Here is a 13,032-nt window from a genome sequence, read left to right as displayed (position 1 = left end):
TCTTCATAAGCAAGTGCTATAACCACACAACCATGCGGCTTATTAATCTAATTACTAATTTAATACTTACATTTACCAAATAATTAATTAATTGATAATTTTTGAAAATCATATTGTACATTTTCATAAAACAAATTAACAGAGATTCTTCTTTTCTTATTTAAGTTTTTAGAAGTTCGGCATTTCATTGTACGCGATTTAAAAAAAAAATTAATATTTGTATAGTACCGGAGTTGTGTAAACAGGAATGGTTATGAGTTTCTCAACGGAGTTAAGATATACAGCATAGGCTTGATATACTAACAGACCACTAACTGTAATAGGCTATAATATACAAAAGAAGTGCCAGCTTGTAGTTGGTAGTTGGATTCACATAAGCAAGCTTATAATAAATTTTTTTCAAGGTTCACATATTTGAGTTGACAACACTCTTTTGTTTGATAGCCAATTTGAGTTTTGTACAGCGGACAGTTGCTTTGTGCTTAGTTTGGTTTGCCATTTTATAATGAAAAATGAATTCTCACGCCAGAGCAATAAGTAAGCACGGTAAGCAGGTAGATATTGCTTCTATTTGATTTGCCAGACTTCAAAAAATCTGAAAGAAAAATGATATTATAGCATTCTTTCTTTAGAAGGTATGGATTTTCGTACTATAAAAGATAGGTATATACTTTTAAATACGACAAAATATATTTTTTAAATTTTAGTAAAATAAAATTTATCAACAAAATGCATTGAAAATAATAACTATATACACATTAAATATTAAAAACTAATTAAAAATAAACTGAAAAGATCAAAAAAATTTAATTAAGAAAACGTATAGACATTTTTTGTTCAACGTCTGTGCGTTGTAAAGCTTTACAAAACTCTTCGAATGATATCATTCCATCACCATTTTCATCAGCCTCAATAATGGTACGTTCAGCAATACTACCCAATTGTTCTTCGCTGATATTAGCACCAACCATCATATGTAAAATTGCTAATAATTCATCGCGTGAAATCAATTCATCGTTATCTAAATCATACATTTTAAATGCAACTGAAACAAAAATTTTATTATCAAATTTTTGTATTCACATAAGGGTTAAATCTCGATCTATTCCAAATCGACAAATAATGGTCGCTGAGATCTTCCTAGAATTGAATTAGATTACTGTTTGGATCTTTAGAACTCTGCAGTTTTCTTACGAAAATTCCTGTATTTATGGCAAATGAATGAAAAAAATTTGATTTTGAAAATTTTCTAACTTGTACGTATAATTTTGCAAGTACTATACCGACTGTTCCGATGGAAAAGTTGTGATAAAATATCCGTCATAAAAATAATAAAAGGTTGAAGGAAAATTTGATTGTAAAATTTTTTAAAATAAACGAGGCCAGTGGACATTGCCAGGTTTCAAACAACGTATGTTGGCTGAAACCTGCATACCAAAGAAAGGAGCAATGAGTTTTAATTAGTTAAACAATTTTACGTTCAACAATGGAAACTTTGGTTAATTATACCTAGGTATTTTAATTGATTTATTTTTTTTCAAAGCATGCATCTCTTAAACCTTAGACAATTTTCGAAGGACATACAGACAGACAGACATACACACACATATAGCTGTAAAAATTATAACACTCCTCTTTTTACGTCAGGAGTTAAAAAATAACTTTTATTTCCTAAAAGTTATTTTTAAAATTTTTTATAATTTAACAATTAGGTAAGTCTAATATTTACAGAGAAATTTACGTTCAAAGTTCTAGAATATAAACTTTGAATTTCTTATTTTAGAATTCTGAATGTAAATTATGCTTTAATAGGTCTACGTAGGTCTACACTAAAGCCTAACCTGAATACATTTTAAATCAGTCTTTACATTTAACAGTCTTTACAATGATTTGAGTCTAAAGGAGTGCTAAAGTCACAGATTAAGAGAGTTTATTGAAAATACACAAAAGTAAAATCGGAAAATAGTATAAATGATTGCTCAATAAAAATCAAGTATCTTAAAATAATGGGTACTGGTTATAGAGCTTTCAACGTAAAATAATTAAATAAATTTTATCAGTGGCTTGCTCCTTAAATTTGTCGATTTGAAAAATTCTTGAAGACTGACCGATAACCTACATCTTAATTTTTCTTCTCTCGAATTCAATTTATTTTCACGATTCTTCTTGATTGGTCTGAAATGTGCTAATACTCGCATAAATTGTAGAAAATTCACACGATCGGTGGATGATTGTTGAAAAAATGCATGAACGATACGATCACCTAATGGATTTATCGCTAATTCTGGTATACGCAGAAAATCTTCACGACTTAATGTACCACAGTCACCACGGTCCAATGATGTAAAACGTGAATATAATCGTTCAATTTGATTTGGTGTAACTAAAAATATATTTATTTAATAAAATTGTATATTGATTTGTAATTTGTTTACATACATCCTGTTTCTTCCTGAATTTGTGCAATTTCTTCTTCACGGAGTAATAAAGATGATCGATTACCCATAATTTTCGAAAAATTATTCACCAAAAGTTAAGTATTTCAAGTATTTGTAGGACAAAGATTTATTTTACGTACAATGAAATAGAAATTCACTTGAATGTCAAAGTCGAACATCAGCTGTGATAGTCTTTAGGTAGGTATGTTCCAGTTGAGTGTTGACAAAGTTTGTGCGCATCATTTATTTCTATTTTAAAAATATGTATGCTTAATCACTTTTGTTGATAATTAATATATTAAAAAACTGCTTTTTACTAGATTTTATACTGACATTTGTTTGCCAAAAAATGCAGAACATGCGTGAACTTGCTTGGATGCAACTGAATGTATCTGTGTTGCGTGCAATTTTTAACTTATTATTGGACACTGCAAACTAAATCCTAATTTCTTAAATGTAAATAAACCACAGGCATAGAGAATGGACTGAACGTTTACTTACTCGTAGTCATAGCGAAATTGACTAAAAGGGCTTTTCATTTACAAAATGATTCTTTTTTACGTCAGATCTTCTGTTGTGTGCATGGAGAGAGTGGGAGTTTTGTTGCATACAAATATTATTATTGCTTAAGGCATGTATTCTGTCATACTAATGATATTGGTATGCCTAGATGGTACAAAAACGGTAGTTATATCATATTATGGTTATTTTTTTGAGCATCGAGTAGCTGAGCTTGTTAAGCCATATATATGTATTTTGTTATTTTAGTGATTACTTAGATCGAATCCAGCAGCAGTCACAATTTTGTTTTTAAATTTATTATCATATGTTACTTTATTGGATTTTTTTATCTATTTCATTTTTTGTTATCTTGAACGTTTCTAATTTTATTTTTTGATAACTCTGTATTGTTTTAATTTAAAGGAGTTGGTTGCGTTCTGAAGTTTTTAGTCCTTGCGTTTTTATACATATGAGGAAGATTATTTGCCATTTTTTTTATGCTAATGTCAAATAGACTAATGTTGTCAAATACTATTTTTACGTATATAGATATATTTTTTAAAATTAATGATGTATTTATATTACAAACGCTACGCGAAAACTGATGCACTTTTATAGAATATATGATTGATATTTTTTCAAATATGTATTAACCATATACATAATATAGATCGTTTAAACTAAAGTTATGTCGAACGAGAGAAAGAGAGAGTGTAGATGTATATGTTATGTCCACTAAAATCTACACTCTCTCTTGTTCGGTGCCACTTAGGTTTGAACGATCTATACCTAGATTGAATCCAACCAATGTTTTGTCTCAATCATCATAATGCATGTAATGTATCATCTACAAAACTAGGCGTTAAAAAATTAATTAAATGGCCTTTTATCCCCAAAATTAGTTCCTCTATCGATTCCAGACATAAATATGTGCGTATAATGCGTTCAAAAGTAGATATTGTAAATTAGAGTATCAGCCTTTTTATCGCTCTCTAATGAACCTTACAATGTCTTCCACTCTTACCAAACCAGTTTCTTTTCCTCTGGCTCTGTGGCCACTGGCCACAGTTGAACGTACATCTCACAAATCTCAAGATTACCTCATTTCGGTCGGGACGAAACCTATTATAACCTCATTCTGACTTGGCCAGTAATTATCACTATAATATTAAAATTTTTCGAAATATTTTTACCATGACTTTATCAGTAGAATCTATAATTTCTTAACTATTACCTGCAGCAACGCGCATGCTTATTGAAAACCAGAACTAATAAGAATAACTAAATTTTTGACACCATAATTTTTCTAATAAGAGATAATAAATTTGGAGTTTGTTAAAAATCAACACGTAATAATTAATAATAGTATAAAGTATTTATTTATAAGAGTTCGAAAATAATACATTGCCCCACTGTAGGAGCACTAATTAATACAGTTGTCATTCTAAAGCTTCTCTTTGAAGATGTTCAATCCGTTTTTCAATATCTACTAGAGAATCACTATCCCTTTTTCGTTTTAAATTTTGCGAAGTGGAAAGTAATCTTTGTAAAGGTGGCAATGGCATTGATGGCAAATGTTTCTGAAAAGGAAAATATAAATAAATTCTTCATTAATTTATTTTTCATACAATCTACAAGTTTATATTACCCAAAATTGACAATATTCAGGTGATAAACTTTCTAATTCCAAAATTCGATCTTCAATACGTTTTATTCTTTCATATATATCAGTTGGTATTGGTTTATTTAATAATAAATGTTGTTCAGCATTAGCAAGACGTTCAGATATTCCATCATTGTTTGAAATTGAATTAACTTCCATCGAATGCATTGTTAATGGACCCTGAACATTATGAACACGTCGCACTGAAATTTAAAATTAATTTTTTTAACTCGTACAAAGAGCATTGATTTTTTGCAAATTAGGTAAATTGTTTATATAGAGAAGCTAACAATTTTTCGAACAGATGATAAAATAACAGAGAGAGGGGGTGTACAATAAAGACTTTTTTGCCTAAATGGGAACGAAATTTCATAAATAGATAAATAATCGATATGGTATGGGGAGGAGAAGTGAATGTTTCTGCTGAAATTTGATCGGTATTTTATTCGAGGAAATAAAACCTAACACCAACCGCCACTACAGATATATAGTATTTCGGATCCAAAATAATATTTACAGATGCAGATTAGTATTTCAGACTCAATATAAATTATTCAGTAAATAAGATTAACCATATCTTGTTTGTATATTGATATTAAATTAATTTTTTATGGCTATTTACATTATAGCTACATGATGTATTATAAATTGACCTATTGGTATAAAATTAATCACTTCTTTTACAATTGAAATGTATCTACAATCATAGGTGTCTAGAGATGAGAGTAAGAAGAGACATTTGGCTCCTCTTGACTTCTAAAATCTTCCCGATTCAATAGGGTATTTTTTAACATGAGAAGTATACAAAATAAAACAAAACACATAGAAATGATTTTCATTGCCATGTACATAATAATGTGCTTTATTGGAAAGATTATTTTATGCCATAAATATTTAGATTATTTCAGTCATATTGGATACAATGTAGTAATAACCGTCCCTAGTAGCACAATAATTACTTTGACTTGATTCATACTAATGCTGACTACATTTTAGAAAAAAAAATTCGTATAAATTGTAAAGTTGTTTCTTACCAAAAAATAAGAGATAGTCCTAGAATGAATCGAGAGATACCTTCACATTAAGCCCTGTCGAAAAAAATGGTGGTACGAATTTCCAATTTTTTTATTTTATATTTATTTGACAACTTTTTTGGTTAACAATTAGGGCGCCGATCTATTTACACACGACGCTAATGAGCTTAATAGGGTGTCACAAAAATTCTTTAAAGCTTGCTAGCAACAACTGCTAATCATTAAAAATTTTTGTTCAAAAGATTCTATTGGCTCTAGTCTTGTAGTTACAGTGATATCCTTATTAGTTTTATAGTATAATAGCTTTTAATAATCTTCTGTCGTTCAAATATCTCCAAACGGCTATAAGCGCTATTGCTAGCTAGCACTAGTGCTTAATCAATCTTTTTAAAAATATTGGTGGCGTTCATGACTAACTAAAGTGATTTTTTTAATTAATAATATTGTTGTACGGATTTCAATAAATTATTCCTGACTTTTTTATTGCAATAATAAGGTGTAAGTTATATAATATATAATAATAATCGTAAATATTTTAAACAACAAACATGTTCACAAAATTGTTTTTATTTTATTCGATAGAAATAAGAAAAAATTAAATAATTTTTAAAATAATTAAACTTTGATATTTTGGGACTTTGATATATGGGTTTTTAAATAAATAACATTTTTTTAAATACTTTGTAATAATAAATTGTATACCTCGTAAATGACTTTTCGAATCTTTTCTTCGAGTTAAAACCGCATCAATACGTGCACACGAATTTGTTTCAGTATGTAAATCAATATTGGATGTATTCGGGACACAGAAGTCTAAAACATTTGTCATGTTTAACATTTCACGTTTGCGTTCCATAAATCTATTGATACGCCGAAGTATTTCAGAATTTGAGGCTTTAATTTGAACCAGATCATCATCTTCAGTTTCAGGTTGTATCGATTTTGTTTCATTGGAAGACATTTCGTTACAGGCGGCTCTCTCTGTCTATAAAAATAATTTCCAATTATTAGTCGTGAAAATCTGAACAAAGCTACAGACAATACAAGTACCCAAAAGGGCTGTTTTAACGATTTTTAACTGTTTTAGTTTTTATTGAGCCAAAGTCGTCATATCTGTCGTTTTGCACTAATATTCGACTTCTTAACACCAATCAAGGCGACATATAAATCACTAAATTTGTACTAGTTTCGAGGAGGCTTTTTCCACTCGAAAGCATTGCGAAAGATTAACAGATAGATAACGATTGAGCCTATGTTCACAAAGATCATGCTACCACATTCATTCAGAGGCGAGAAATACGCCATTAAAAAAATCATGGGTTTCGTAAAATAGTTTGATCCAGAGTGGCTGATTGGCCCATCTATGCCTCTTTGTTCAATTTTTAATGTAAAGTTTGTTCCGCAATGCAATCATGTCGAAAAAGTCTCCTCGGAACTATGTCAATTTTGGGGGAATAATCTCCCCTGTGATTGGGATAAAAGTTTTTCTAAGCATGTTTTCAGCGAAAATTATTATTTTATAACGCATACCAAATTTACTTATATAATTGTAACTTTTTTATGATAATGCTGAAGGTCTCTATTATCGATGTCCAAAGGATCTTAAAGAAATGATAGCTTTAGGTAAATTTTTTTTCGCACGGGCCTGGAGCTACTAGCTTTGACTTTGGCGTGCAAGACATACCAAGTTCGATTCGCAATTCAAAAAATTTGATTCTTCGGTTACGATTTAAGGTATGACTCCTATGCTGCGGCTGACGACTAAGATAACGCTTGCATTAGATTTCATAGTAGCATCCATAGATAAAATAATAGTAGTAGCAGCATAGTTCATCAGACGCTTACGTCAGCCGCAGCATAGGAATCATACCTTTAGTATGTTAGTAGCTACCGGTCTACAAGTCGATCTAAAAATGAAAAGGGACAAAAATCTTGTTTATATATTGGGCCCATTTAAATTTCCCCAGTTAAATTTTTCTTCAACTAAGCTTTATCGGAAAAAATGATCCGAGTAAAAGTTAATATACTTAAAAGAGGATATCTCACGTATGCCTCGAATTAGGCTTTAACTTTCAGAATCAAGATAATTATTTTAAATATGGAAAATTGAGTTCTTTATAAAATTTTCGAACAACTATTGTTTGATACATTTTTTGAGAGTAGAAACATTTTTTCGCTAACCTAATAAATTCGATGGAAATCAATGCACAAATTTCCCTATACTTGTTTTTGCGTATGATTTCGACGAAATCTAACATTTGAAAAAATGTTTTGAGTAAAAGTTGCTAGTTTTTAAAAGAACTAACTTTGGAAATTATATTTTTTTTAAATTTATATTTTTTAATTTTAGCTGGGGAGATAAACACTCTGTCCCTATAAAATTAAGCATATATTACTGTACCGGAATTTTACGTCAATGCATTTACAACAAAAAAATTAAGATATTACAACATTATACATATCAATATACTCTTCAATTATATATAAATAATTATATATAATTTCAATTACTAACAATATTTACCCAAACTTCCGATAATAATTTTATTCAATGAACAAATGAAATAACATTAAATATAATATAATAAATCTATATAATTACATAAAATATATATATAATAATTTATATCTAGATAATATTCAAAACTTAACTATAATTACAAAAAAATTATTTTAGTACAAATTGATTATTACTTGACCAAGGACATTCCTTATTTTCTTTCCAAGCTGGTGCCGTTTCATCATCCTTTCCATATTTTTCTTTTTTCCATATGGGAATACGTCCTTTTACATTTTCAATACAATATTGTGTACTTAATAAAGCTGCCTCTCTGTGTGGAGACGATACCGCTATGATAATACTGGATTGTTTTACAGGAACCAAACCCAATCTAAAAAATAATTTATTTTTCGTTTCAATTATTGGAAATTATTGCTTTTATCGTTGATTATTTATCATTCATATTAAGGTTGAAGTTTCAAAGAAGTTATAGATCTTTTCGGAATAACCACTCCTTCACACTTGCTTGATAATGACAAACAAACTGTTCAATGAACTTTATGGAAACAATAACGAGATTTTTATAGCAACATAAGGTCAATTGGGTCTTGAATCCGTAGGACCAATCTTGTAAACCGTTAGAGATAGAAGAAAACTTGAATATAAAAATGTTTCTTATTTTAAAAAATAAACAACTTTTGTATGAAAATTTTTTTCGTAAATATCATGAAGGAGCAAATTAAGGCAAAATTTTGGTGTCCATTTTCTCCAAATTTATAAAAGACAGAAGAATTGAAAATTTGTAAGTAGATCCATCTAATGAGTCTTATGAAAGGTTTTCGAAAAATAATAAAAAAAGTTTTCTAGAAAATACTCTCTAGAAAAATTTTCAAAACAAGAACAAATGGAAATATAAGCTTCTCTAATTTATTAAAAATAATGCAAGCATTGATATTCAACATTCTCTATACAGAGTATTTCAACAATTAATTCAGTCAATTGTTGAATTTCATTTGTTTTAAAGCTTTTTTATGTGGTATAAGATAATTTTGAAAAATTGAATGTATTTTTCTGGGGTTTGTATAAATAAATTGTTATTTGTTCGTTTCCGAGAAATAAGAGATCGGACAACAATAGCTTGAAATAAGTGCGGCGTGTCAATTTTAGAATCGCGTATTTTACTATCTTACAAAAATATTTTCTGAACAAGTGATGAGTATTTCTTTAAACAACTGAGTAAGCAATAAAATTTGTGCTAGTTTACATAAAAACAGAAAAAAGTCTGATGGCACCACATGATTTCCTTGTACGTAAAAAAAACCTAGTAGCCGATGATCAAAATAATTAGCTGTAAATAGCAGTCTTTGAAAAAAAATGATTGGTGAATTGTATTAAAAATTATTTTCTACAATTTTGTATATTAAAAAATTGTATTTTGCTTATATGTTCCGAGAAATTTCAAATTTTGTGTTTTAGTTTTCTAGTAAATCGCCTTTACATATGTCTTAATTTTGTTCATAAGAAGAGTTGTTTAACTAGATGTTACAATAGGCTTGAATCAAAAACAACATTATACGGTCAAAGGTTTTTTAGTTACGTGAGACATATTACAGACGTCCCGTCAAAGCTAATCAAAATGGGCATTTGGGTTATAAAAAAAATACAAACAGACATATTTTTTCGCGATTTCAATACATCCTTTACCTAGTATAAGGAAGTAAAAATTATTTTACAGTAAGTTTTAATAAGTAAAATCTACTCTTTGGCTTACTATACTACTTGATTCTCATCAATTGTTATCAGCACTTGATAATTTTTATTTAATGATACAGTAAAATTAATTAAAATATCAGCGTTATAAAAAAAATTGCTACCCTCTTAAAACTTAGCACAGTTGTTTATTAGACTACAATAATTTTGTAAAAAAAGTTAAGCGCCGAACACCGTGATAAACACCCCTCTTTAAGAGTTTAAAAATAAAAAGATAATAGGTATAATAAGCTAAAAACAAAAGTTTTGGATGAAGATTTACCATGTGAAAGTCTTGCCAAAGTTCAACACGCTTAACAAATCCAACATAATAGATAATTGTATGAATACTTAAGCACTTTAATATGATACCTTACTGATCATGTGGTTTAGGCAAGGAAACAAAATGCATTCAAGTTATTTACATTTTTTGCGTCTATATTTCATCATTAAATTAATAACAGTTAAATTTGTTTAAGAAACATTTCAATATTTTCTTTTTTAATCTTCTTAACGAGTAAGGCATCCCTTTACATTACCTACCTCTTTCTAACCACGGAAAAAATGTATATAACGATGCTTTTTTATGCAAAATAGGCCCATTCACTCATTTCTTTTTAAGTATAACGTTGATACCCGAGTACTTCAGAATCATTGTCACTTTAATATTTGAGTGTTTAGCCATATTATCAGTAAATAAAGCCCCGAGTAACTTTAATACACAAAAACCCGTTCGTGTGTTCTAACTATGAAATAGACTAACTAAAAAGACGACAAAAATATAATGATATATTTAACCCTTTTCCACCGAATCATTTTAAGGGAATATATGATATTCTTTCGCTAAATAGGACATCAAGTGTCCGAAATTTATCGCACAGTTTAAGATAACCACCGATTACTGTGGCTAAAAATTTGTCTATTTCACATTTGGAATGACGATTAAATAAAGGCACGAATTTAAGTCGTTTCCAAGTTACAGCCAATTTTATAAAATGTCACATTTTAATCTTCCTAGCTAAATGATTCTTCAATGAAACGTTTTTGAAAAAAATTACCTAAGGAAAAGTTGTTCTACTCAGAAGGAGGGGAGGGCTATATCAATTACCAGGCTTTAATTTTATCTAGATTGAAAGTTTAAACTAATAATTTTAACAAAAGTTATTGTTTCTAAAATTAGGCCACTTCACTTTTATTCCAGTTATAATTATCATAGTTTTTATAAAATAAGTAAAATTATAAAATTACAAAACTTATTGTTATCTATGGAAATTTTAGGAGTAGTACTTGCCCTTCAATTACGTAAAATTTATTAATTTTCCCAAAAAAGCCCCAATCGATTTTGTTTATATTTATATAAATTCCAACGACGAATTTCTTATTTATAAAGAATTATTTAATGACTGGATTTGCTAGTGAATTCAAATTAATATTTTCATACTTTTCGGTATAAATAAATAAAACGGGGATTCAAAATCAAAAACTATTTAAGAATGCAAAAGTTACCCACTTAAACAAGTTTAACTGTATATTGTCAATATATATTAATGATATTTTGTAACAATATTATTCACCCAGAAAAATAATTTCAATAACAGAAGTTATTATTTACCAAGCAATTATTTTTTTAAGATAAAAAAACAGTATAAGTATTATTTATTTAATTACAATAAAAAAATTTAATTACAAACAAATTTAACATATACCTGTGATAGATAGCAATATTCTCAATTGAAGGCCAATTTTGTCTCATTTCTACACATACTTCTTTCATAACTTTTAATGCCATACTTTCATATGCTTCATACTCCAATTCCACAACAGTTTTTCCATCAAAATTATCACGCGTCGTACCACAAAACATTGAAACTGCCCCGCATGATGGAGACGAAACTAGCTCAACTATATCGTCGACAGCTAATTTGTTATACGTTAACTTTAAATGATCCATTATTTTATCCGCCACTTAACGGTGGAATTACAGCAATTTCATCACCCGATCGAAGCAAAAGTTTTGAATCTTTATCACAGAAATTTTCATTCAATGATAAATTCAAAATATTTTTAATTGGTTCTAATGAGTATTTTGAAACAATAATATTTAACAATTCATCAAATGTTAACTCATTTGACGATAAAATTAAATTACTTTCAGATTTTTTTGACAATTCTTTCGCTCTTGCGAAAAATAATATTTTTAATTCAATCTGTTGCATTGCATATCATTATAAACATGATATGAACTCGGCATATTTATGAATGTAAACTGTAAAGTGCTTTGTATTTCATAATATGTGGAGAGTTTAAAACCCCACCACACATAAATATTTAAAAAAAAAAATGTTATCTAATTATAATTTTATAACTATATAGCATACGTCACGATCAATTCGATAAAAAAATTACTGGTTTAATTCTTCTTATATATGTTTCAAGGACGCGACGTTTTTTTAGATTTAATTTTTTCTAAATAAACCAAATTCTTGATTAAAATAATCCACTATATATTTAACATACTCTCCATGATCACCGGTTATTATTAAAGTTTTTTTATGCATGTCAATTATACATTTAACTTGAGTATGTTTACCAACACGCAAATATTCATTTTGTCTACTTTTTAAATCATTTGAAACATATTTATTTAAAATCGTTATATCCGATTGATGTGCACAATTTTTTAACATTATGTTGTAAATGTCTTGAATCTTAATTCCATCACTAAATTGAATTTCCTCAGTTTGCTCCTCACTTACACTTTCTAAACTATTATCACTTGAATTACAAATTTTCACTAACTTTTCTGATAAATTATAGTCCGCACTTGTAATTATTGGGCGATTAATTAGTTGAAAACAATATGAAACATTTAATATTTTCGAGTACACCGGTACTATAAAAAATAAATCGTCGAATTTCGTATATAAATTTACGTCTAATACAGAATTAACTGGCGTATTTGGATATGGAATTATAATATTTAATGGATTAGAGAGTGAAACACTTTCATTTTTTATACAAAATTTGCTTTTAATTCGTATATTTAACTTTGAATTTAGCACTAAAATGTTTTGAAAAAATTTTTCATTGAAATTAATTTCAACTAATACAAAATAATTTTTCGGATCATTGTTCCGGCAATGATAT

The 13,032-nt window shown here is 28.4% G+C and overlaps 3 protein-coding genes across 3 annotated transcripts; all 3 read right to left on the bottom strand.

Annotated features, from left to right (window-relative positions):
* Positions 1–770: 770 nt before the first annotated feature.
* Positions 771–2,678, bottom strand: LOC123293279 (calcineurin B homologous protein 1). The gene is made up of 3 exons (XM_044874043.1): positions 2,440–2,678; positions 2,120–2,383; positions 771–1,045 (listed from the first exon to the last, which is right to left on the bottom strand). Exons 1-3 carry the CDS (start codon positions 2,504–2,506, stop codon positions 807–809), a joined length of 570 nt encoding a protein of 189 aa, XP_044729978.1. The 5' UTR covers positions 2,507–2,678; the 3' UTR covers positions 771–806.
* A 1,669-nt stretch (positions 2,679–4,347) lies between these two features.
* LOC123292725 (molybdopterin synthase catalytic subunit) lies at positions 4,348–11,966 on the bottom strand. Its single transcript, XM_044873438.1, has 5 exons — positions 11,592–11,966; positions 8,308–8,527; positions 6,339–6,621; positions 4,588–4,805; positions 4,348–4,519 (listed from the first exon to the last, which is right to left on the bottom strand). The coding sequence occupies exons 1-5, from the start codon at positions 11,834–11,836 to the stop codon at positions 4,379–4,381; spliced, it is 1,107 nt and encodes a 368-aa protein (XP_044729373.1). The 5' UTR covers positions 11,837–11,966; the 3' UTR covers positions 4,348–4,378.
* LOC123291855 (molybdopterin synthase sulfur carrier subunit) lies at positions 11,841–12,164 on the bottom strand. The gene has a single exon (XM_044872285.1). It carries the CDS (start codon positions 12,099–12,101, stop codon positions 11,841–11,843), a length of 261 nt encoding a protein of 86 aa, XP_044728220.1. The 5' UTR covers positions 12,102–12,164.
* Between the last annotated feature and the right edge of the window lie 868 nt (positions 12,165–13,032).

Source organism: Chrysoperla carnea, chromosome 2 (assembly GCF_905475395.1).
Source record: "Chrysoperla carnea chromosome 2, inChrCarn1.1, whole genome shotgun sequence".
Classification (NCBI taxonomy): Eukaryota; Metazoa; Arthropoda; class Insecta; order Neuroptera; family Chrysopidae; genus Chrysoperla; species Chrysoperla carnea.
The sequence above is the reverse complement of the archived record's forward strand: the minus strand, read 5'-3'. Positions and strand labels throughout refer to the sequence as shown.